At 40.7% G+C, this 23,542-nt stretch overlaps 1 protein-coding gene across 1 annotated transcript in view; it reads right to left on the reverse strand.

The window, feature by feature from the left end:
- The window catches only part of TUBGCP3 (tubulin gamma complex component 3), a 55,172-nt gene that overhangs the window by 17,472 nt on the left and 14,158 nt on the right, over positions 1 to 23,542 (reverse strand). Inside the window, exons 4-14 of the mRNA XM_083610594.1 lie at positions 23,063 to 23,140; positions 21,423 to 21,640; positions 18,235 to 18,407; positions 14,718 to 14,836; positions 13,131 to 13,256; positions 11,397 to 11,465; positions 10,620 to 10,752; positions 8,206 to 8,372; positions 5,326 to 5,436; positions 3,428 to 3,536; positions 1,173 to 1,362 (exon numbers count right to left, since the gene is read on the reverse strand). Of these exons, the coding sequence (XP_083466720.1) occupies positions 1,173 to 1,362; positions 3,428 to 3,536; positions 5,326 to 5,436; positions 8,206 to 8,372; positions 10,620 to 10,752; positions 11,397 to 11,465; positions 13,131 to 13,256; positions 14,718 to 14,836; positions 18,235 to 18,407; positions 21,423 to 21,640; positions 23,063 to 23,140 (1,493 nt within the window). The remainder of the gene's footprint in view (positions 1 to 1,172; positions 1,363 to 3,427; positions 3,537 to 5,325; positions 5,437 to 8,205; positions 8,373 to 10,619; positions 10,753 to 11,396; positions 11,466 to 13,130; positions 13,257 to 14,717; positions 14,837 to 18,234; positions 18,408 to 21,422; positions 21,641 to 23,062; positions 23,141 to 23,542) is intronic.

The raw sequence follows: 23,542 nt of genomic DNA on the forward strand, positions 1-23,542 counted from the left end.
CAAAGAGCAAAAATATTTCCAGCAATCGCAGAATTGTAGAGATGGATTGCAGGAAAGTTTTGCCCAATGTGGGGTTCAAACCCACGACCCTGATATTAATAGTCTAATGCTCTACTGACTGAGCTATCTCCCTTGTGTGTATTTAGTCACCTGCACATTGAAATAACTGAAAAACTGAAAGGATTTGTGCTATTATAAAAATGATGGTAATCCTAAATAAGATAGGACACAATAGAAAGGGAAATGGGAGAAGGAGATAAGAGCAGAACCCCTCCCAGTCCTTCAAAAGTTGTAATATGCTGCCAACTATGTCTGGGGCTAAGGAAGTCAAGTAATAGATTACACCTGTTCTCCACCCTCATGTATGTGTGCGTAAAAGTCTTGTTGCATAATGTTTACAGTCATTAAATTTGGGGCCATTAAGCATGGACATGGTTTAAGAACAGATTATACATTTAATGAACTGGTTCATATGTCACGGTAAACTAAGTAGAAATAAGCCATGCATTATAGTGAATAATAAGGGTGTCCTTGCATGCTACTCAATTGCTCCTTAACAGTCAAGCAGTCCTCAGTCAAAAACCGTCAATTGTTTAACAGGAAGAATTGAGCAGCGTACAACAGGACACTGCTCACTCATGGCAAGCCATGGTTTGTTTCTCACTGTGGAATACAAGAGTATAGCTTGCGTCCAACAGCTATCCCATTAGTGCAAGGACTTCTGCTTGTGCAATGGAAATCCCCCAACTTCTCCCTCATGCATCCCCAAACCCTAACCACCCAGAGCAGATTTGGGGGTGCAGGGAGAGGAGAGGGAGGGGAAGTCCCATTGGAATGGCTTTGCTGGACACAACACTAGCAATACCATTTATTTGTGGAAGAGAAGTGTTTTTCAACATCTGGCAATTCTGTTCCACTTAGAACCTGAAAGAACCAAATACTACCCAATATAAAAGCTAAAGGATTGCTTTGTTAATACTATATACTGAACCTAAAGCAGCATAACACAACACTAAACATATTAATAGAAGCAATAAAGTAAATTTGTATTTTAATCATAAGTTTTATTGTTGGACCAGAGGCTTAACAAAACCCTATTTTGGATTTCAATCAATCTTCTCTTCCAGTACAAACATTTAAATTCAATAACATTACAATCCACATTCACTTACTTAAGCAAGTCCATTAAGTGCCTGATAAAATCTCCTTGACCGAGAAGTAAGTAGCGCCTCATGGCCTGCATGTGCTCCAGTAAATTGTACTTTTTATTGAGAACATCTAGCAAGTATTTGCTAGTCTCAAAATATGCAGCATCTATTTTTCCCTGAAATGCGTTTTCCAAATCCGTGAACATTTCAGCAGCTGTTACAAGAAGAAGAAAATGGTTACCGAGACTGCAGATATGTACTCTTTTAGTATTTTTTTTTTATTAAATGAGAGCAGCGTACAATTACTAAATTTCGCCTTTGAAAACACATAATTGTCTTGAGTTTCTGCGCATTAGTTCAGCAATACCATGGCTTGCTAGGGAATGGGAAGGGATAAGAATTTTATAGGGTCCTAAATGCAGAATTTTCAGAATGCGTTATCTTCTGAAATAAAATATTCTATCAACACAAAAGCTACAGTAACTACTTCATATTCTTAAACTGTAAGAAACATTTTAGAGACAGCTTTGCAATACTAACGCTAGTGCACCCTACTCAGATCCTGCCCACCCAGCTCTTCCTTTTGCCAAGCTGGAAGGAAACAAACCACAGCAGTGGTTTAGCATTACATGCAAACCAGCACTCATGGTTTGCTTCTCTTCAAACAAACCATAGGAGGAAGCCAAGAACAAAGAGCCAAGAACAAAGAGATGGACTAGATGTGCAGCATAATCTAGCCACAAGTAAGTGTCACTGTGCTCAAAGGTTTGCTTCCAGGTAAGCTTACAAAAGATTGCAGTCTAAGAAGGTGACCACAACAAAGCAAAATCAGTCATTATCTTTGTGAAAAACATTACTCTCTTTTTATCAAGCTCGCTTTTAAAAGCTACTAAATTAATGTAATTAAGGCTAGAAAACGTCCACCTAATGGAATATTAAGACTTATGCACTCTCAATTCATTATATAACTCACTATTTCTTAAAGCTAGCTAAAGAGATATCTGCCCAAGCAGATGTAGATGTGAAAGAGCAGATTTCATTTGACCTCATGGAACTGCACATCTCCATCCGGAGCCATTTGTTGCAAGCAGCAAAACATGACCACAGCTGAACTGAGGCAATAGTTATTACCCGTGCCGTCCTGTACCAGTCTACAGAAAAGCCCCATTGATTTCAGTGGGACTTACTTCAGGTGAGGGTGTAGATTGCAGCTTAAATTGGTAAAAATGTAAACACAAAATTATTATTTTCTTTTTAAAAAAACTAGACACTGCAAAGGAAAGCTGAAGGAATGTTGCAAGAGCAGCTGACTTTTTAAAATACACGATTCGTTTTAATAAATGCTTATATTTTTCATCAAGTACTGAAGATGTTTATCGGACAAATAAAAATTCTATTCTTAGCAGCTTATCTCAAAGACTTTCTTGAACTAACAAGCAATGTCTGAACAAAAAGACCGACCTACCACTACACCAGAACATTATAAATCATGTGGCTGCATTTAGAAGCAAGGTATAATCAAAGTATGGACACAAAGTTCTGGCCAAGTAGTGCTTATCAAATGCCACATTTCTTATAAGCATACCCTAAAATGCTTTGGTGCAAATTAAACAATTAAATGTAAATAAGCAGTTAGAAATGAAGGAACAGATTTGAGGAGACTTACGAAAAAGCAAGATACAAGTTCTTCCTAGAACATGGTATATTTTTCAGATGCCACTTGGTGGAATCAAACTGAATTGCCCAGTAGGAGTCATCACATGATTATCTTTTAAGGGTAACAGTCACAATGCAATGGGGAAGTGGTCATTTGTACTAACAACTTCATATGCCCACATGGAATCATCCTACATGTAGATGTACAATACCAGAAGTGCAAAAAACAGCTCCCCTCAAAGGTGGTACGATGCAATATTGGGGTTTTACAAACAGGTATCACTCTTTTCTCCCATAAGGGCTGCACTTCCTACATACATCCTACAATTATCCAAGGGTTGCCATCCAAGTTGGCAGGAATACTAAAGGTTCTTTCACAGATACCGTGTAGACTGCAAAGATAGTGTTTACTCGATGCATTGGCCAAAGACCCCACCCCACAAAGCCCCCACATTTGAACTTCGTATAGTTTCAGACAGAGATTATTTGCAAAATCAACAAGGTCAGAACAAAGGCTAATGTGGTTCTTCTAGAGTTAACCTTGATGTTCAGGTTATTCTGGCATTCTGTTATGTGACACTCAGAGTGCATAATGATACAATACTCTTATTCTAATTTCATACCATCTTTTGGAGATTCTGCAGATTTGGCCACAGCTATCATCTTTGATGATGGACTTTGGTCATGACAAACCTGATGCAAGAAGTTTATGGATTTTCCTATTAGGAGAACCTAAATATAAATGCAAGGCATCTTCAGAAGTTATTCTTTAAAGGTTTTATAAAGAGAAACAGTATATTTTCAGCAAGTATATTTCACTTACTAAGTCAGCATAAATAAATAGCACACTATTTTTATTTCTCAACTGTCCTTCATCAAAAGATTCAAGGACAGTTGTGACTAAAGTTCACACAATGTATAAATACAATTTACACCCAACAAATAAACATAATGCAAACTTACAAAAACTGAATTGAAAACCTGGAGGTGAGGGGAGAGACCCTAAAAAGCAGAAAAGTCCAAAAATCACCTGAATCTAGAATGCCTGAGCAAGCTGAAAAGCTTGTCCTGTTGGCGTCCAAAGGGCACTCCAAAGTCAAGGCACCATTACAGAAAAGGCTCCTCTTTTGTGGAAGTGCAATATGCCTCTTATGAAGAGAATACTTGGTGCATGGCCACTGCAGGAGATCTTAAGCCACAGATAGGCTAGTATGGGAAGAGGTGCTGTTTCAGGTACAGTCATACCTCAGGTTACAGATGCTTCGGGTTGCGCATTGCGCCAAACCCGCAAGTACTGGAACAGGTTACTTCTGGGTTTCGGCGCTTTGCACATGCGCAGAAGCACCGAAACACAACCTGCGTATGCGCAGATGCAGTGCTGCGGGCACTGCGGGTTGCGAACGTGCTTCCTGCACGGATCATGTTCGCAATCTGAGCATTCACTGTATATGGGTTCCAAGCCATTTAGGGCTGTTCCAAGATAAGCACCAGCACCTTAAACTTAGTTCAAAACTGAACAAGCAGCCAATGCAGATCTCTCATGATAGGCATAAACATGAACAACTCTGGTTGCACTCATCAATATTCTGGCAGCTGAGTTCTGCATGTCATCTTTAAGGACAACCCCACATATTATGGTAATCCATCTGAGAGGTTTGTGGGATCACCATGGCTAGGCTATCCCTGCTTGCTTTCACCAGCATGTAAAAACCAAACCAAGGCAGATACTAAAACAAATCATATTCAAAAGAACCGCTGTGCATTCCAACTGTGTTTTCTAGACTGAGATATATTTGAAATATTCTGATGGAAATCACAGGTGAGGAGAAGCACGTATCATATCGGCCCACTAGTGTTAAAGGCAGCCATGAAGGAGGCCCACAGCAAAGTCAGCAACAGTCAGGAGCATTCAGCTCAGTTTAGGGGTTAGTTTCTTGCCAACACAGAGATCATCTGATAATTTACCATAAGAAATGATACATGGGTGCGAGTCCTGTGAAGACCTGCTCCAGGCCTTGCTGGATTTTTCCCGCCTGGCCTGGGAGGGCGGGGCCCTGACTGACTCCAGCTACAAAAGCTGAGGCTGCTGAAGAGACTTTTGGGCTGCTTTACAGTTTAGGTGGCTTTGTTGTGGAGGTGTGTTGTTGTTATTATTTATATTAATTTTGTATCTTTATTTTGTATCTTCTTATGGTTTATGTGGAAATAGTTCGATTTAATTCTGTACTTTCTGATGTTTTATTCATTGTTATGATTACTTTTGTCATGTCTATACATATTTTTTTATACAGCAAGCTACCGTGATCATGGTTTTCAACTTTGGAAAAGCAGTACAATATACAAATAACATGACTGACTGAGTGCTAAGAAAGGTCTATTTGTATGAATTCACTGTGCCCCTGTCTGGAGCCATACTTATGTCTAAAGTACAAAGAACAGTCCCCTCTGCACTTGTATGTCTGTTATTAATAGCTGAAAAGGTCAATCTAGAAATAAGGGGGAAGGTCCTTTTCCTTCATACCTTTCTTGAGTGATCCATTGTAATAAAAGAAGGAATCATGGACTTCCGCAATGTGTATTTGTCGTGCCACAACCGATCTGTTTTCACTGCGGGATCTGAAGCTACAAAGAACTGTGAACACAAAATTTAAAAAAACTTAATTTTTTTTTAAAAAGCATAAGTATTATGTATACATTTTAAGACAGAGAATCAGAGAGACATCACTTAGGTAGAGACAGAAACCTTCCTTTTCGAAAGCTATCAGGAATAGTATCAGCTGGGATGTTATGTGCATAATGTATAAAGCACCACCAGCTGTTTGTTCTAATATGTACAATTAAACGTGAACCACAGTATAGACAATAACCAGTCTTTTGAGACCCACCAAGAAAATTCACCTAAAGCACCTGCTAGCTATAAGCTACTAATGCACTTTTAAATAATTTGTAAGTTCACTGCACCCCACTATTTCAGGTCAGCAGCATTTTGATACTGAAACACATGGATCTGAAATGTTGAATGGATAAAGTGTCTCAGAGTTGTTTACTGAAGATGGCATATGCTATAATCATTTAGCAGTGTGATACAGTGCAATCTGAACCAAAATACATTAGTCACATAAGAATGGCACAGCAATGACTTCACTATAACTAACAACACTTCCAATACAGCTCATTACAGTAGTACCTCAGGTTAAGTACTTAATTCATTCCGGAGGTCTGTTCTTAACCTGAAACTGTTCTTAACCTGAAGCACCACTTTAGCTAATGGGGCCTCCTGCTGCCGCCACGCCACCGGAGCATGATTTCTGTTCTTATCCTGAAGCAAAGTTCTTAACCTGAAGCACTATTTCTGGGTTAGCGGAGTCTGTAACCTGAAGCGTATGTAACCTGAAGCCTATGTAACCTGAGGTACCACTGTATATAATGCCAACTGCGTGAGACCCTTCAGTCAAATAAATGTAACATTTCCTTGTTCAGCTGTTATGTTCCAGGTGCAAACAAGGTATGCATGGAGGCAGTGGGAAAGAGAACAGGGGTAGATTCATTCAAAAGTGCCCTAGAAACCAGATGTAAAACTTGAAAACATGACAACTATGTTAGAAAACAATACTAATGCATTAATATAAAAAAGCAGATATAACATGCATTTAAAAAAATAATATCAAAAAATCAGCTTCTTAAATTTATTACCATAGTCCCCTTTGGTAACTGGCATAGAGCTTTAATTGGAGTATTAATGAGAAAAATATAATTTCAAAATCCATCAGACAATTCAATCATCTTTGGGAGTTATAAAAGCCCTCATTTTATAACCAGGGCAAAGTAACATGCAATTAATGTATTTAGAAAACATCTAGTAAAAAATACAAAGAGAGAGAAGAGCATTTTATAATTAATCCCGTGAAAACGAGATCTTGGGAAGGGTGAAGGAAACCAAGGTCAGAACATAATTGCAATATAATTATTTTATTGATTCACTGTACCCATTCAAGGTTCTTTGAGTTTTGTTATTATATCTTGTATAGAAAGGAGTGCAGGAGAAATGGGAAATCATGGTACAATCTAACTGATGAACAAATGCCAAGGCCTTCCAACCAACAGATAAAAAGGGTGATTTTCTTACGGGGAAATTAAGAGCTTGTTTACAAAGGCAATCAGTATCCCAGAGGGTAAGTGCTAGGATATGATGGAGGGGAACCCACACATTCATATGCCCCATTGTAATTAACCTCTCTTTTTTCTAAAGGCGCTATATGACAAGCTTATTGTAGGGGTCGTGTTCACTAGAATATAGTCACTGCAGTAGAGTTTATTGGGGCTTTCACCCAAGAGATTTATACAACTCATGGAAGTTTATTTTGTTGATAAAAGTTCCAAAGAAGTTTATATTGTAAAAACTGATCTCACTGTTGCAAAAAAAGCAGTACAGGGTAAAATGATCATCTAAGCCTAGTCTGGCCTGGGCATAAACTGAAGTCACATCTCAAATCTATCGCTGGCTCTTCTTTACCAGATTTATGTGGGAATGAATGCTTCAGCCCAAAGCAATGACATGTGGCTTACTGCACTGCACTGCAACTAGTCAGCTGGTATATTCAATCCTGACTACTTATTTGCTACTTCATCAAAGATTTAACACCAGGCCATTTAAAAATGCTGGCATAGTTAAGAATGAAACAAAATACAAGTTCTACCTGTGATATGTTACCACTGGTAAGGTAAGGTAAGGTAAGGTAAGGTAAGGTACCCCTGGATGGTTCAGGCCAGTCAAAGGCAACTGTGGGGTTGCGATGCTCATCTCACTTTTCAGGCCAAGGAAGCTGGCATTTGTCTGCAGACAGCTTTCCGGGTCATGTGGCCAGCATGACTAAACTGCTACAGGCGCACGGAAGACCGTGACGAGTACCAGAGCGCATGGAAACGCCGTTTACCTTCCCACTGCAGTGGTACCTATTTATCTACCTGCACTGGGGTGCTTTCAAACTGTTGGCAGAAGTTGGGACAGAGCCACGGGAACTCACCCCATTGCGCAGATTCGAACCGCCAACCTTCTGATTAGCAAGCCCAAGAGATTCAGTGGTTTAGACCACAGCGCCACCTGCGTTCCTTTGTTACCACTGTTGTTTTGCAAGCACAAAGAACTGGGCACACCAAACTAACCCCATGGTTCTTTGGATTCTGGCCACAGTGTCTAAACTGAAGTGATGCACAAGTTCTTTACATGCAACTCTATTTCCAGTATAAATGTCAACTTTTTCTGCCTAGTCATGTCTCCTCTTAATTTTCTACAGCGCAGGTTCAGTTCCACAATTGTGAAAGAAGGGTTTCAGCGGCTTAGTTTTACACAAAATGGGAAACAGAAAGCAGACCTCATGTTAGTGAAGTTTATAGAACTTACTTCATGGTAGGTGTCCTCCAATTCCCCATCATAAATCCAACGATAAAGGAAATTCAAGACAGGATGCGACACAAGGCCAAGAATATGCTGCACCAGGGATCTCATGTAGGGGTCGCCTGTTTTACTGTAGGCATGAACAGCTGATGCAAGTTCACCACCTTTTCTTCCTGGAGAAACATGACACACAGAGGAAAATTTAAACATACATTTTCACCTACCTGGAAAACTAATGCTACATCTGCAGCTTTGTCATACACCAAATTTCATTATGAAGCAGCTATCTGGCGTTTGAAGAGCATTCTTCAAAGGCAAAGGCAAATTTACCATTGTGCCTAATATTCCTTTTGCGAGAGTTCAGAGAAGTTGGAAGAGCACCAAAATTGCTAAGAGATTGCCATAGCTACAAGTAAAAATAGCGCACAGAGCACAAGAAGCAGAGCACTAATGTCTACTTCATTAGAGCATTCTTTAGAGCGGGAAATGCTTCATAATTATTTCATCCACATGGGAAGACAGGGAATGGAAAGGCAGCTCTTTGGTTCCTCTAGAGAGCTTCTGGACTGAGTGAGAAAGTGGATCTGATAGCATGATGAAGTAGCCACTGGCCAGGGCATCTCCCCCCCCCCAATGCTATAGAGCAGTGGTAGGAAACATGTGGCCCTCCAGATGTTGTTGGACTCCAATTGCCATCACCTCTGACCCTTAACTGTGCTGGTTGGGGATGATGGGAGTTGTAATTCCACAATAGTTGGAGGGCCACAGGTTCCTCACCTGTGCTGCAGAATGAAAATATGCCCCCTGCCTCCATACTTTTAATAAGGGGTCAAAGAAGCAACTAGAGTGCCTCTCCCTATCTTCAACTATCCTGACAGACAGGGAGAAAAAAAATAATACGCTGGCATCTTCCCCATCATAAAGAGGTCGCTATGTTGGCAGGTTTGTCACCTGGATCTCGGGGAAGGGCAGGCTGCAAGCAAAAATGCATATACCATATTTTTCCATGTTTAAGACTAGGTTTTCTCCCTAAAAATGTCAAAAAATTAGGGGGCGTCTTATACACAGATATATCTCCCCCCATTTTCTTAAATCTGAGTCCCCAAAAATAGGGGGCATCTTATACATGGGGGCGTCTTATAGACAGAATACAAAAAAGGGAAAATGGAAATGGAAACTAAACACACTTCCTTTAAAATTTTGAGAGCAATCTACATGTTCAAATATATAAAAGGATGTCACATAGAGGAGGGAGAAAGGTTGTTTTCTGCTGCTCCAGAGAAGCGGACACAGAGCAATGGATCCAAACTACAAGAAAGAAGATTCCACCTAAACATTAGGAAGAACTTCCTGACAGTAAGAGCTGTTTGACAGTGGAATTTGCTGCCAAGGAGTGTGGTGGAGTCTCCTTCTTTGGAGGTCTTTAAGCAGAGGCTTGACAACCATATGTCAGGAGTGCTCTGATGGTGTTTCCTGCTTGGCAGGGGGTTGGACTCGATGGCCCTTGTGGTCTCTTCCAACTCTATGATTCTATGATTCTATGATTCTACATCTTGTGAGGTTAAGTGAGGATAGCTTCTGTATTCTGCTAAACAATCTTTCCCAGGGCCAGCGGACATGTAAGACTCCTGAGGCCTTAACTATGGTTAACAGCAGATCACAGGAACACCTGCTGCCTTCAACAGCCACAGTTCTTTCTTGGAAGAAAGGGGTTATGGCATCGTACCTGGCAGCCAGAAGCTAGGCATTCTATTTCTCAGGATGGCAGGGAAAGGTAAGGTGAACCAAGACTTCAGTACTTTTTAACCTTGCCTGCCTGCAGAGACAGTTGTGGGAGGGAGCTCCTTCAGGGTCCCAAACAAGCAAATGTGGCTGTTTTCCGGTGGAAGCCACCATAACATGTAGTTACAGTCCAGGCTAGAAGGGGAAGGCAGGAAGCATGTATTCCCAAAGCCCATGCCTTAAACATGAGAGATTATGAGCACCCATCCAGTGCTTGCCTTTAAAGCTTATACCGATTACCAAAATACTCCCTCAGTCACTAACAGAGATGAACAGTCTTAAACCAACCGTGTAATAATCTCACTTTTAAATGCAAAATATATGAGATGCAAAACAATATTGCCACCATAAGGGTAATTATACGTAGTAAAAAGAAGTTATGATGAATGCATGCAGTGCTTTCAGCTACAGAGATAAATGGCATTATTTGAACTGTAAGTTAACTCCATCTATATCCACTGGAATGATATCTACATGTTAAGGTTCTTGGAATCATCCATTTCTGCACACACACACCCCTCCCAATAGTAATACTATTAATGCAATTTCCTGGAAATCATATTTCTAAGCGGAAGAGCTCCTACCATTTTAACATTCATTTTCACACCATGTGTAGCTGTAAATATCTACCGACAAACCTTGACAGTGGTCAACAAGTGCTGCAAGTGTCTTCAATCTTATCTTAGGATCGTATGTCCAAACTAAGAGACGCCGAAGTGTTAAACTACTCTCAATCCCCAAATTTACACCTTGATCGTCTTCTACCTGCAACTAAGAACAACAAGGGGCAAAGAAGATGATTTAATCAATAATAGAAGCCCTTCAAGCTTTCCTCTACTACAAGCTTTAATTTCTAACCCCAGATATACACGTGCCTAATATGTTTTGGCATTTTTTAAAAATAATGCTTAGATTGAAAGAAATGTTACAGTTGTAATATAAAGAAAGGGAAGGGTAGCTGAAAGCTGTAATTTGAAAATAAATCAAAGAGCGGATAAATACAAAATCATGAATGGCAGGACAGCGAGAAAATTCTGAAAGAAAAAAAAATTCTTTTGTAAGAGTTCACCATAAAGTTTCAACAGTGTTACTGTAAAAGCAGTATGATTGTAACATAATTTTGCAAACATTTCTGTTAGCTAAATACGTGGGAAGTATTAAATAGCAAACTTTCAAATAAGGAAAAGGTTTACAGGCTCATTTGCCCATGCAAAACAACATAAGTAACATATAGAGTATGTTAGGAAACAGAAAGAAGAGCCAAAGTTACAAAAATGTGATATCCTGGAATCAGGTCTTGTTCTTCACAAGTGAGTAGCTATTTTACAAGCCTGTTACAGATGAAAATAGTTTATAAAGTCATATTTTCAACTAACTTGTTGGACTCAAGCAAAAAAACAGAAGTAATTATTTACCTGTGAGTGTAAAACAGACAGTAGCCTGTAGTATTCTTTGAGTTCCTGGTTTAAGGCAGCACAAAAACTCTGTAAGACAAGAACAAAAGGAATCAGTTAATATACATTCTAAAGAGCTCTGAATGACTTGCATACAACCTGACCACTGATTTTGAGTCTTTGGATAAACTTCACAGCAAGTTAACCTTTGAAATTCAAGAGGTCATACAAAAGCACTCCCAAGTGGCATGAAATGTTTCAGTTCAATGGGGTGGGGAGTATAAAGAGCCACTGGGTGACTAATAAAAACAAAACTCCTGCAGAGTTATTAAGATAAAATTTGCCACTAAACTATAACTGCGTTCATTCATTAGAAATGTACAGATAGTACATAGCTGTCAACGTTTCCCTTTTTTAAAGGAAATTCCCTTATTCCGAATAGGATTCCTCGCAAGAAAAGGGAAAAGTTGACAGCTATGAGATAGTAAGTGTCCTGGACAAAATACAAAATCAAACCAAATGAGAAACTGGTAAAATAAACTCAAATAAAACCCATAACAAAAATGACTGCAATTAAGGCTGTACATGGGCTGCCTTTAAAGACATTCAGAAACAGGAGCTACTGCACAGTTGCAGCAGCCAGAATAACCACTGGGCCCAGATGATCACACCACATATAAACTGTTCTGGCCCAACTGCACCGGCTGCCTATGTATTTTCTGGCCCAATTCAAAGTGTGGGTTTCAAACTATATGGCTCGGGACCACAATACCTAACAGAACGTCTCTCCCAGCACAAACCAACCTGTGCATTAAGATCCACACCAGAAACCCTCCCCCATGTGCTTCTGCTCCCCATCCCAGCACCTGAGACTGTTGCCTCATTCTGCATAATAAGAAGAGATGAAGAACCCGCTGGATCAGGCCAGCTGGCTATCTAGTACAGCATTTTGTTCTCACAGTGGCCAACCAGATGCCTGTGGGCAGCCTGCAAGCTGAGTGCAATAGCACTCTGCCCACCTGTGGTTCCATCAACTGGTATTCAGAAGCATGATTCCTCTGACAATAGAGGTAAGGTAAAGGGACCCCTGACCATTAGGTCCAGTCGTGGCCGACTCTGGGGTTGCGGCGCTCATCTCGCTTTATTGGCCGAGGGAGCCGGCGTACAGATTCCGGGTCATGTGGCCAGCATGACTAAGCCGCTTCTGGCGAACCAGAGCAGCGCACGGAAACGCCGTTTACCTTCCCTATTTATCTACTTGCACTGGTGTGCTTTCGAACTGCTAGGTGGGCAGGAGCTGGGACCGAACAATGGGAGCTCACTCCATCGCGGGGATTCGAACCGCCGACCTTCTGATCAGCAAGCCCTAGGCTCTGTGGTTTAACCCACAGCGCCACCCACGTCCCTGACAATAGAGGTAGAACATTACAATTGAGGACAGTAGCCACTGACAGTCTTGTTCTTCATGAATTTGCCTAATCCTCTTTCAAAGCCATCCAGGTTGGTGCCATCACTGCCTCCAGTGGGAGCAAGTTCCATAATTCAACCGTGTGTGGCATGAACTACTTTTATTTGTCGTCAATATTCCAATATTCCAATATTCAGCTTCACTGGAGGTCCACAAGTTCTAGTGTTATTTCCTGTCTATTGCCAGGTCTCTCATCCCATACCAACATCCTGTCAAGCAAAACAACAACAACAAACAAAACAAACAAAACCAAATATTTTGAAGACTTCTGGGTTTTGCCCACATACCTGACCCACTAATCCAAATGCACGTTCCACGCTCCTCTGGTCAGTATACTTTCTTATTTTGTTATGCAGCCACCCTAATTCAGCAAGCCGGCTTGTTGTATCTCTCAGAGACTTGGAAATGCTCACCTAAAGTGTTAAGAAATAAATGATGAACAAATAGTTGGAAGACTGGCATTAAATAAGCGTAGGATGAAACAAGCTCTAATGAGCAAGGTAAGGCATAAATCCAATTTTCTACTAGAATCTGACAAGGTGTTGATCACATTCGGTATTGTTGATCTTCAACAGAAAGAATATTCTATTAAGCAGTTACTTCTAAATGAGGAACAGAACCAGGCATGACAACAAATCAGGTCTTATGCCAGATATTTCCATATCCACTATAAATCTGTTACGGCAAGACTCAAAATGGATTCTCTACTTTTGTCCTGCTCTCTAAATTGTAAGCTTGCAGCTAGGAATTGTGTTATTACAGATTTTGTAAGCTGCTCTAAGAGTCTTTTTTGCCTTAAGAGTCGAGTAAAAATGTTTTAAGCAAATTAAACAAGTAAGTCCGGATGGTTCATGTGGCCCTACAGATGTTGGGCTCCAACCCTCATCAGCCCTAGGCAGCATGACCAATGGTCAAGGAAGAAGTCCAACATCTGGAGGACTAGATTCCCTGTGCCAGCCTCCTGTGTTCCCTGGACCAGTTTATTGTTGGTTCTCTATCTTCTTCTTATTCCTAGAAAGCACTATTGTCTCCAAATGGGTAGCATTTCAACTACTTCCCATGACTCAGTCTAAATCATTCTATAGGAAGCAGCCTTCAGTTACGTTTGTGGCTCCTGAAGTAATCCTCACATTTTATATACTGACCCTTAAAGAAGGAACGCCTCTCTCAAATACTCATAACTAAACTCTCTCCCTCAGGCTACCTCCAATTTCCCTCTACACACTGTTGCTTGACTGGATTATGTAATCAATTTTTTAAAAAAGTATCTCACTCATGTGGGTTGACAGCTTGAAGTGAGCTTTTTAAATACAGGGCTATCTGAAGAACAGGGTATTTCTATAAACTACCCTCCTAAACTCCACAGATAAAACTCCCTGGAAAAAAAGCCTCTGATAAATCTCGGCTGCTGTGGAGATTCGTATGGGAACAGGTGGTTCTGTGGTTGTGGCCAAATGTTCAATGCCCTTCCAAGGACATTGTTGCTATCTTGTAGACACCAGGCAAAGTCTATTCTTCTGGGCTTTTGTTTGGTAATGATTTAATTCACTGTGGGGCTTTTTGCTGGGGGTGGATGGGATGAGAATGCTGCTCATAATATTGCTGTTAATAATGCTTTTAGGGATATTTTTATTGTTCCTTTTACCATTTAACTGTGTATTAAGTGCACTTCTGATTTTTATCTGTTGTTTTTATGTTACTAGTTTACTGCCAACTGCCTTAGATGCCAACAATGATAGAAACATTTAAAAAAAAGCAAAATTAAAACCAAGGCAAAAGAATAATTGAAAAGAGTGGATATACTGAACAGTTTCCCCTCCCTCTCCCTTTGTGCAGACTATCTATATAAAACAGGTATAAGATCTCTACTGTACCTTTCCGTCTACTTTGTAACAGTTCTCTGAATTGAACATTTTGATGATTTTGCCATCTATTCCCTGGAAGACGTATAAAATGTCTCTCACAAGATATGCCTCTGTTATTTCAACAGAGCCTGAAAAGTGGGGGGAAACAAACAGATTAAGCTACATGCAGGATATTTAAGAATTATGTTAGCCATTTTAACAGCCAAAGCCTAACTATATTTAGTTCGAAATATGACCCACTGAGTTCAATCAACCTTGCTCCATTCTTCAGGGTATAAAGGTAAAGGTAAAGGGACCCCTGACCATTAAGTCCAGTTGTGGACGACTCTAGGGTTGCGGCGCTCATTTCGCTCTGTAGGCTGAGGGAGCCGGCATTTGTCTGCAGACAGCTTCTGGGTCATGTGGCCAGCATGACTAAGCTGCTTCTGGCGAACCAGAGCAGCACACGGAAATGCCGTTTACCTTCCCACCAGAGCGGTACCTATTTATCTACTTGCACTTTGATGTGCTTTCGAACTGCTAGGTTGGCAAGAGCAGGGACTGAGCAATGGGAGCTTACCCCGTCACAGGGATTTGAACCGCTGACCTTATGACTGGCAAGCTCTAGGCTCTGTGGTTTAGACCACAGCGCCACCTGCATCTCTTCAGGGTATAACTGCATAGAATTCCAGTCCTAAAGTGAGTCAGCAAACAGGAACACAGTTCCAGATTTACCATTATTTTGCTATCTAAAACCAAATCAATATTTCAGACAAAGTCATATCCAATTTTTCAAATATTTTTTGCTACGAAAATAACCACCACATGTACGTAAACAAAGCAAACTTAATACTTTACAGCCTTGGGCCAGTTTAAAAATTCATGCAACGAGTCAAACGTAACTCCTAGTAGCCCCAATTTTGGGATGTTTTTACATGCATATCCACTCTTTGCGACTGGAAAAGCGGACATTATAACCAAAAGTATTACCTGTAATAGCCTCCAAAAAAAGACTCTTGGGGGGTTTAGGTACCTCATTGAACAAGCAGCTTATGACACTTTGTGATGAGCTTTACGCCAACGTTTTCAACGACTTTGTAAACGCAGCTTCCTATGTTCCTAGGTCAGACCATTGGTCTAATTAAGTATTTCCTACACTGACTGGAAGCAGCTCTGCAGAGTTACAGGCAGGAGTTTCTCCCATACTCAATACGTGCACAAAACCCATCTGCTTTCTTTTTTAAAAAAGGACTTAATTTGGAATATGAATTTATTTAGTAGCAGCTACATAATATAATGGCAGGATGCATCTGTTCCTTCTGTTACATCTTGCCAGACAGAATGAATAAATGTTTTTTTTACTGGCACAACATAAACACAATAAATTAAGAAATGGAGATGGTTTCTCTCCCCGCCTCCCCGCTGTCTGTGTAAGCTACTGCTGTCCAAAGTTCTATTCACATCATACTGTATCTGTGGCACCACAATATCAACCAGGTTTTAAGGGTGATGAGGGCTAAAAATAGAGGAACTCCATTAGATTGTCAAAGTGCAGGTTTTGCAGAGGAAGGCAAGAAAATGTTTTATGCAATATAATTTTTTCCGGAAAGTTACTGAGAAAACTCAAGAGTGTTCTACAAGGTCATTTACAGCCAGCTTTTAAAAAACTAACCTCTCTTCTAAATGAAAAATGTACCAATGATTGGGCTAGTGCAAGAATGAACTATAATTTGTCGTAGTGAGATTATACCAGGCACCTTCTGTGTTGTTCTTAAATACTTAGGCATAGAGTCATACCTTGGTTTTCAAACAGCTTAGTTCCCAAACACCGCAAACCCAGAAGTGATTGTTCCAGTTTGCAAAATATTTTTGGAGGCCAAACATCTGACAGGGCTTCCACGGCTTCTGATTGGCTGCAGGAGCTTCCTAAATCCAATCAGAAGCCACACTTTGGAAGTCAAACAGACTTCTAGAATGGATTCCATTCGAATTCCAAGGTACAACTGTACTCAGAGTCGCCCCTTTACAGTCAATGGACTAAAGATACTTAAGATCAGTGAAGGCAGTGGATAAACTGTTATAATGCCTAATATTTGATACCACCCTCAGTGACAAATTCCACTTTATTACACATCTATACAAATTCAGCTTATCTTCTTTAGAGTGCATAGTGTTGATACTGATTTCCAGCAATATGATCAGAATCACTTTGCACTTTAAACGTAAACAAAAATGGTTTTGAAGTGAAATCGTAAATTTAATGCATTTTTAAATAAAAAAAATCTATATATCCACATTTAAATATATGTAGCTCGGGCACTGAAGCAAAACCCTCCCCACCACCTAACTCCACAAATGGGCAAATGCCGTGCTTAGCCTTTTTCTTCCAGAGTCCTGTAAGAGAGCAATTGGAAACAAAACTGAAGAGGCAGAAAGCCAACTGATGATCTCAGCACAGGGTGAGGCCCATAGGAGGCAGAGCCATCAGTTTCAATGATACCTATAAAAGTAGTTTCTGGAACACGGGAAGAGTTATCCAAGGCAGAAGATAACCAAAGTACGTGCCTCAAATTCAGAGGTCAACCTCACTGTCCCAGCACCATGTTATGGGTGTTCCCCCAGTGGTGGCACAGCACACTTATGTGACTTTGGTTCTTAGCACATTAGCCATTTCTTTTATGAAACAAAGGCCCAAATAACTTATTTTGGTGGCACACAAAATCACTTAGGTTTCAAAAACAGTTTGCCGTGGGGTATAGTCTCATTATTAGACTAAGGTTCGAACTAAGTGTGACATGACATCATCTAAATAACTCAAAGCAGCCTGACAATGCTGGAGTTTAAGCCAGAGATTGGGGTTTTTTTAACCCTTTCCCTTCCAACTGTTCTTCAGCTCAAAAGTGCCTCCCCAAAGCTATTTTTATACCTACAGCCAGGGTACGGGGAGGGAAGTGAGAAATAGGTGCAGGTGCATCACCCCCAAACTGTCATTCCTCAACTTAATCCCTTAAATTACTTTTGGTTTTCTGCTGGTTGTTTTGTTTTTATTTTTTTGAATGGGTAAAAAAATTGAAGCTTCATATAGTCTGAGCCTCAGGAAATATCTGAATACTGGGGGGGGGGGTATATTTATGCTGCAATCCAATACCCTCTTACTTGGAAGTAAGTTCCAATGAACTCATTAAGGCTTTCATCTGAGAATATATATATATATATATATATATATATATATATATATATATATGTATGTATGTATATATATTCTGCACCAACCAGCAAAACATAGGAGAAAGAAAGTGGGCAGACTCCAGCTACTTGGAGATAGCTGAATCAGCCGTTTGTGTAGTAGGGTTTGGGTATGATTCTTTGTGTTCAGGTAACTAAGATTTCAGACAACTAGTGTTCCTATAGCAGAACCTGTGTGTACACAATTTCCCTGGGAATTGTTATCAGCTGGTATCAAGGTCAAAGCTGAAACATCCCAATCTGAGCTAAGCACTGTGACGCAAGAATATAAAGAACAAACAATGAAATGTATTTTTCTCACCCGTTATGTCCCCTTCCCGCCTTGACCTTGGCAGATTACGTGAAACAGTGGTTGAGAGCCCTTTTGAGGTAGAGTTCTGTAATGTAGGCTGGCCTGCGGTTAAAGTCCAGGCAAGTCGTGCCCCCAGCTGCTGCCGAAGGCAATCTCCCACGCCTGCACGTTGATAGGATTGTCTGCGGAAATAAAAGCTATAATGTAGCTATTGAGTTGTCTTACTTATAGCAAAACTACTTATATTTCTGCGAAATTTCAGCTCAAAAAAAAAAGGGCAGATGCAGAAGGCATTATCATGGCCAATTATCTTTGAAAATGCATTTAGAAATTCACCATTTTGCAGCTCTTGACAGTTATATAGAAAAGGTACTTGTTGCATGCCTACTAAAGTTGCAACAGAGTACATAAAGCACCTCAAAATTTCAGCTACCCATTCAGAGCCAGATGACTTTGCTGTGATTCCAACTACGGCTAATGCAGCCCTGCAAAAATAAAAGAATCATTTGAAAATAATTCCTGATAAATATTTGCAGTGGGAAAATTGCTAATTTCTAAAACAATCATAAAAATAAAGGGTCTCTCACCTCAGCAGGGTGCCCATGATTGTTCTACAATTTTGAGACCAGCCAAAAAGTTGCTTCAGCTTAATGTTCTGACACCTCTAAGAGGTCAATGCAGATAGAAAAGCAATTGCTCTTATTTTATTTTAGTAACTCAGCCCTACTCATGGAAACAGATGTTTCTTACCTTGAATTCTCATGGATAAGCATCATCATATTTGGGTTAGCACCTTATTTTGGGTACAGTCAGGGTCAAGTTGCTAAGATATACCATGGGAAAGGGCAAGCCAGCTTCCCAGATCAAGAGAAGCAAGATAAGCCCGCTAAGCTTATTAAAACTTATCCAACACCAAACATTTCTGAAACAAATTGTTCAGGAAAATATATTTCAGACCAGATAGGACATCCCTGAAAGTTGTTGATGTTGTTTTTGCACTCTTGGATCTCAAATTGAGCTGCAAGTTTCAGGAAAGTGGGACGACTGCCTCTGGTATTTCAAAAATATGGCAATTAAAAAGTAAGATAGATTTTCAGCTCTCCCAGTCATCATATATGGAACATACAAAAGCAATCGCCCCTCAGGATGACATCCTAGAATGTTGTTAATGAAAACAAAGATCTTCCAGACATAACCTCAGAGCTCTCTCTACAAGCACCTAAAATCTGTTATCACCCTATCCCAATATGGTGGTTTAGAAGTGAAAATGAGTAGAAAAGCCTCCCATAAGAGAGGAAGGGCCAGATCTCAACACCCCTTTTGTCCTTATGGAAGCCTCATGGGCCCTTATTGGCTGACAGAACCTGTGGGAAACCAATAGGAAAAAAGCACTAGGATTAGTCACCCAGAAGCACTGGTTGAGAGTTAGCTCCCTTAGTGGCATAGGGCAGCTACAGGCTTCTTAGGAGTTCACATTAAAAATCAGTTCTTTCCCCTTATAAGGTCCCATGAAAGGAATTTGCAAGTGGCAATGTGCCTGCAGTGCCACTGTGAGGCATTGAGAAGGAAAAGCAAGCAAGAGCAACCACAATTCTTCCTGAATTCCCTGGAACTTAAAGGCAGGAGAAGAAAATGCTGGTTCCCCCCCCCCAAAAAAAGGCTGAACCATAAGCCCAAACCACTAGTTTGGTGTACAAAGTTTGGAAGCCTCTTCCTTCGATATTCTAGTAGCTTGACCTCATAGCCAAGATGTAGTGCTATCCCCAATGTGATGACTACTTCCCCGTGGCACTTTGGGATAATGCCACGTTGCAAAAATTCTGTCTCGGTGCTGAAGCAAACACAATTGTCATCCAATGATTTCAAGCAAAAGTTTTGCCTGAAATCCAGCTCTTTGGAGGAAAGGCACAATATACAAGCCATAAATAAACAAGTACCAGTAATTATGAACGCATCACTTTTATATACCCTCTCTCTCTTTTTCCTTTCCCTAGCTATACTTGCACTTGCCTTCATAAGAAGGTATCAGGGAGGGCGAGTCAGCAAGTATATCAAAAGGTGACTTATAAAGAACCATAACTTCCTTTCCAGCAACAAAGGCTGGATCTGGACACATCAAAGAAGTGTTTCAGTTTAAAGCGTTGTAAATCTAAACAGGGAAAACAGGTAGAGAAAAACGGGACTCCACGTCGCCATCTTGTGGCACACTGTTATATTACACAAACAACGCATATAAATTGCTTTTTCTTTACCAGTCTAGCAGAGTCCAAAGAATTACCAGTCTTCTTGAAATTCAGCTAAGAACTGTTTACTTTCTTCATATTCTAACCAAGTACTAAGGTTGGACTCCAGTTTTGCATAATCTTTGACTAACAGAAGACAGAGTGTCTCTGTGTTGTCTTGTAGACAACACTAGTGTGGTCCAGAGAGGGGGGATAGCTGCCTTTGATCAATAAGACTTTCAATACAGTCTTATGCACATTTACTCAGAAGCAAGTCTTGCTAAGTTCAATGGGGCTTTCTCCTAGGTAAGTGCACTTACCCCTCAGATGCTTTCCCCCCATAACTACTTTAAATCATTGTATGGTCTTAGGGAGGCTTCCTCAACCTCAGCCCTCCACATGTTTTGAGACTACAATTCCCAGCATCCCTGACCACTGGTCCTACTAGCCAGGGATCATGGGAGTTGTAGGCCAAAAACATCTGGAGGGCCCAGTTTGAGGAAGCCTGGTCTTAGGTATATTAACTACAGCAGTTCCACCAACCCTGAAGGACAGTGACTGGAGAGGGTCTTTTAAGCAGTGGTGACCTATCTATGGAATCTTCTTCCCATATAGGTTTGCCTGGAAACTACTTGGATGTCTTTCAAAAAATAACTGTAACAGCTTTAATTCCCTCTGAAATGTTTTTATTGCTCTGCTGTTTCCGTTGTTTGTTCTAACTGCTGCTTTCTTTAATCTTTTTTTGGACTTGCCATTGATTTTGCTATTTTAGCATATGCCACCCTAAGAAACACTGAGATGCAGGATATAAAACAAGCTTAAATAAAAGTCAAATTGACCTATGGTACAAGGTTAAGACGACAGCTGCCATGCAGGCCAGTTTCGTTGAACAGCAAGCCTTCACTGTCACCTCTGCTATATACTGAAACAGGTCTCTCTGCACGGTTATCGGCAACATGAAAAATGTTCATTTACCCTGGAAGAAATGACTGCGGGGTTGGTGTTGGCCCATTCGGGGCATACATGCCAAGGCTGCTGATTCCACTACTCCCCATACTGGCAGAATTCTGGCCAGACTGAGCATTCCGGTCTTGGTAGTTCAAAGGCAGGCTCTGGGGCCGGGCATAGTAATACGGAGTTGAGTGGGCATCCCGTGGCAGTGCTTGAGCAAACAGTGAGGCGAAATTTGATACCTTGAAGGGAGGGAAAAAACAACCCAATGTTTTAAAATAAACCCATTGCCATTAGCTAAATGATTATAAACACATTATCCTTCTGAAACCTATTGCCTATGTATCTGTTTAAAAATTAAAAATAAAATACGGAATACACTTTTCAGAATCAGCCCCAATCTTTTCAAAGACATTTCTAAACAGGCGCTAAGCTAACCTCTAACATTTCAACTTTACGTTTGTCTCAGTTTTTTACATTGTGAGTTGTAATAATACAGTACTTCAAGGGGTGCTGCTCTTTCCTTCCATATCAACTTGCCTGCACGCCGAGATCTTGTGCCATTGGCCTTCATCTAAATCCCACCTCCATTAGAGGTGAGGTTTGTTCAGATAGACATGCCTGGCACCAACTCTACTATCTTTTATGCGCCAGGCAAAAACTTCTTTATTTCATGTTTTTCTTTTTTATCTTTTTGTATTTTTTATGTGCTAAATGTGAAAATCAATTAAAAAAATTTGATTAAAAAAAAACTTCTTTATTTATCTGGGCACGTTACAACATTGTTACAATCTTTAGTTATGTTTTGCTTTTATAATTTCACTTCTATTGGCTTTTATTTTTGTTTTCCAGCTTTAATTCTTTTAAATCAACTTTAAAACACTGATAAAAAAGGTGGTGTATGTGTGTGAATGCTCCATAAATTCCCTCCCATCCCTTGAGCGGTTCCCAAGCACCAACTTCCACTAAAGGAAGCCTATGAAGGAAACATTTCTCATGCTTCCCAGAGCCACAGAACGGGGTGGTGGTGGAGGAGGAGGAGGAGGAGGAGGAGGAGGAGGAGGAGGAGAGGTAGACAAAGGAGAGAAAGAAGCTTATTTCTCTGCTTTGTGTCTGCCTGCCTCCTCACTGCCCCTTGCCGGAAACGAGAGAAGATTTCAAAATGCAGACTTATTTTCTGTTGCTTTCTGTAGCAGTGGCAGCAACCTCAGGCATCAGAGGTTGAAAGGATCAGCAGAGGGCAGCTTTGATGTTCTCTTTTCCACCTCATGCCGCCTACGACTGGCCAGCCATTACTTCTGATGCCTTCTTCATCCCTGCATTGCTCTTGCTGCTGCTCTTTATGTTACCTGGCAGTAGCAGATTGATTCTAAGGCCAACTGCAGAGGAGGAAGGAGGACAGTAGCAGTGGCAGCTGGCCTAGGGACCTGAATCCGAGGGGCAGAGGCTCCAGAATGGGCAGGAGGAAGAGCCAGCAGAGCTGGGGGCCTGCTGCAGCCTCTTCTGGCTGTCAAGATCACCTGAGCTGCTCATCCACCAACTCTTGCCATGCTGTAGTGCATAATGTCGCTTGTCTGTGGCTTAGCAAACTGCAGCTTAATGATACTTTTACATGTTCATTATATGTAAGATAGATAGACACCCACACCCACAAAAATAGCTACCTTGTTTGGCTGCTTGCGTGGATCTTCACTGAGGCTCAGCAAGAGGTAGAGGATTGACCATCTGTTCTTCAAAACTCCCTGCCACAAGAGGTAACTATTAGAAATGGTAACGTGGTTTCAAAATTAGTTCTAGTTTTACTAGCCCGTGAGCAAGTATTACCATGATTTAATAGTGGTATGGATGGGAGACGCAAGGTTAGATTAATGGAAACCAAGCTTTGTTGACTGATTGCAGTGCATGACTGGTCTTCAGGCTTCGTGATTACAGTGCTGCAAAAAAACACCCACCGCCAATTTTTCATTCAGCTGCATCGGTCAAATCAATTAAAGATTTACAGGTCTACTTTTGTTCCAAATGGAAAGTGGTGCACGTATACACCCATCACAGCTACTTTTAAGAAAGTCCTGTTGAATTCTATGTGGGTTTGGACTGCAGCCGATGTAGCAGAAGGTTATCTGCCACTTACCTCTGCCTGGATA

Source organism: Podarcis filfolensis (assembly GCF_964270895.1).
Source record: "Podarcis filfolensis genome assembly, chromosome: 4".
Taxonomy (NCBI): Eukaryota; Metazoa; Chordata; class Lepidosauria; order Squamata; family Lacertidae; genus Podarcis; species Podarcis filfolensis.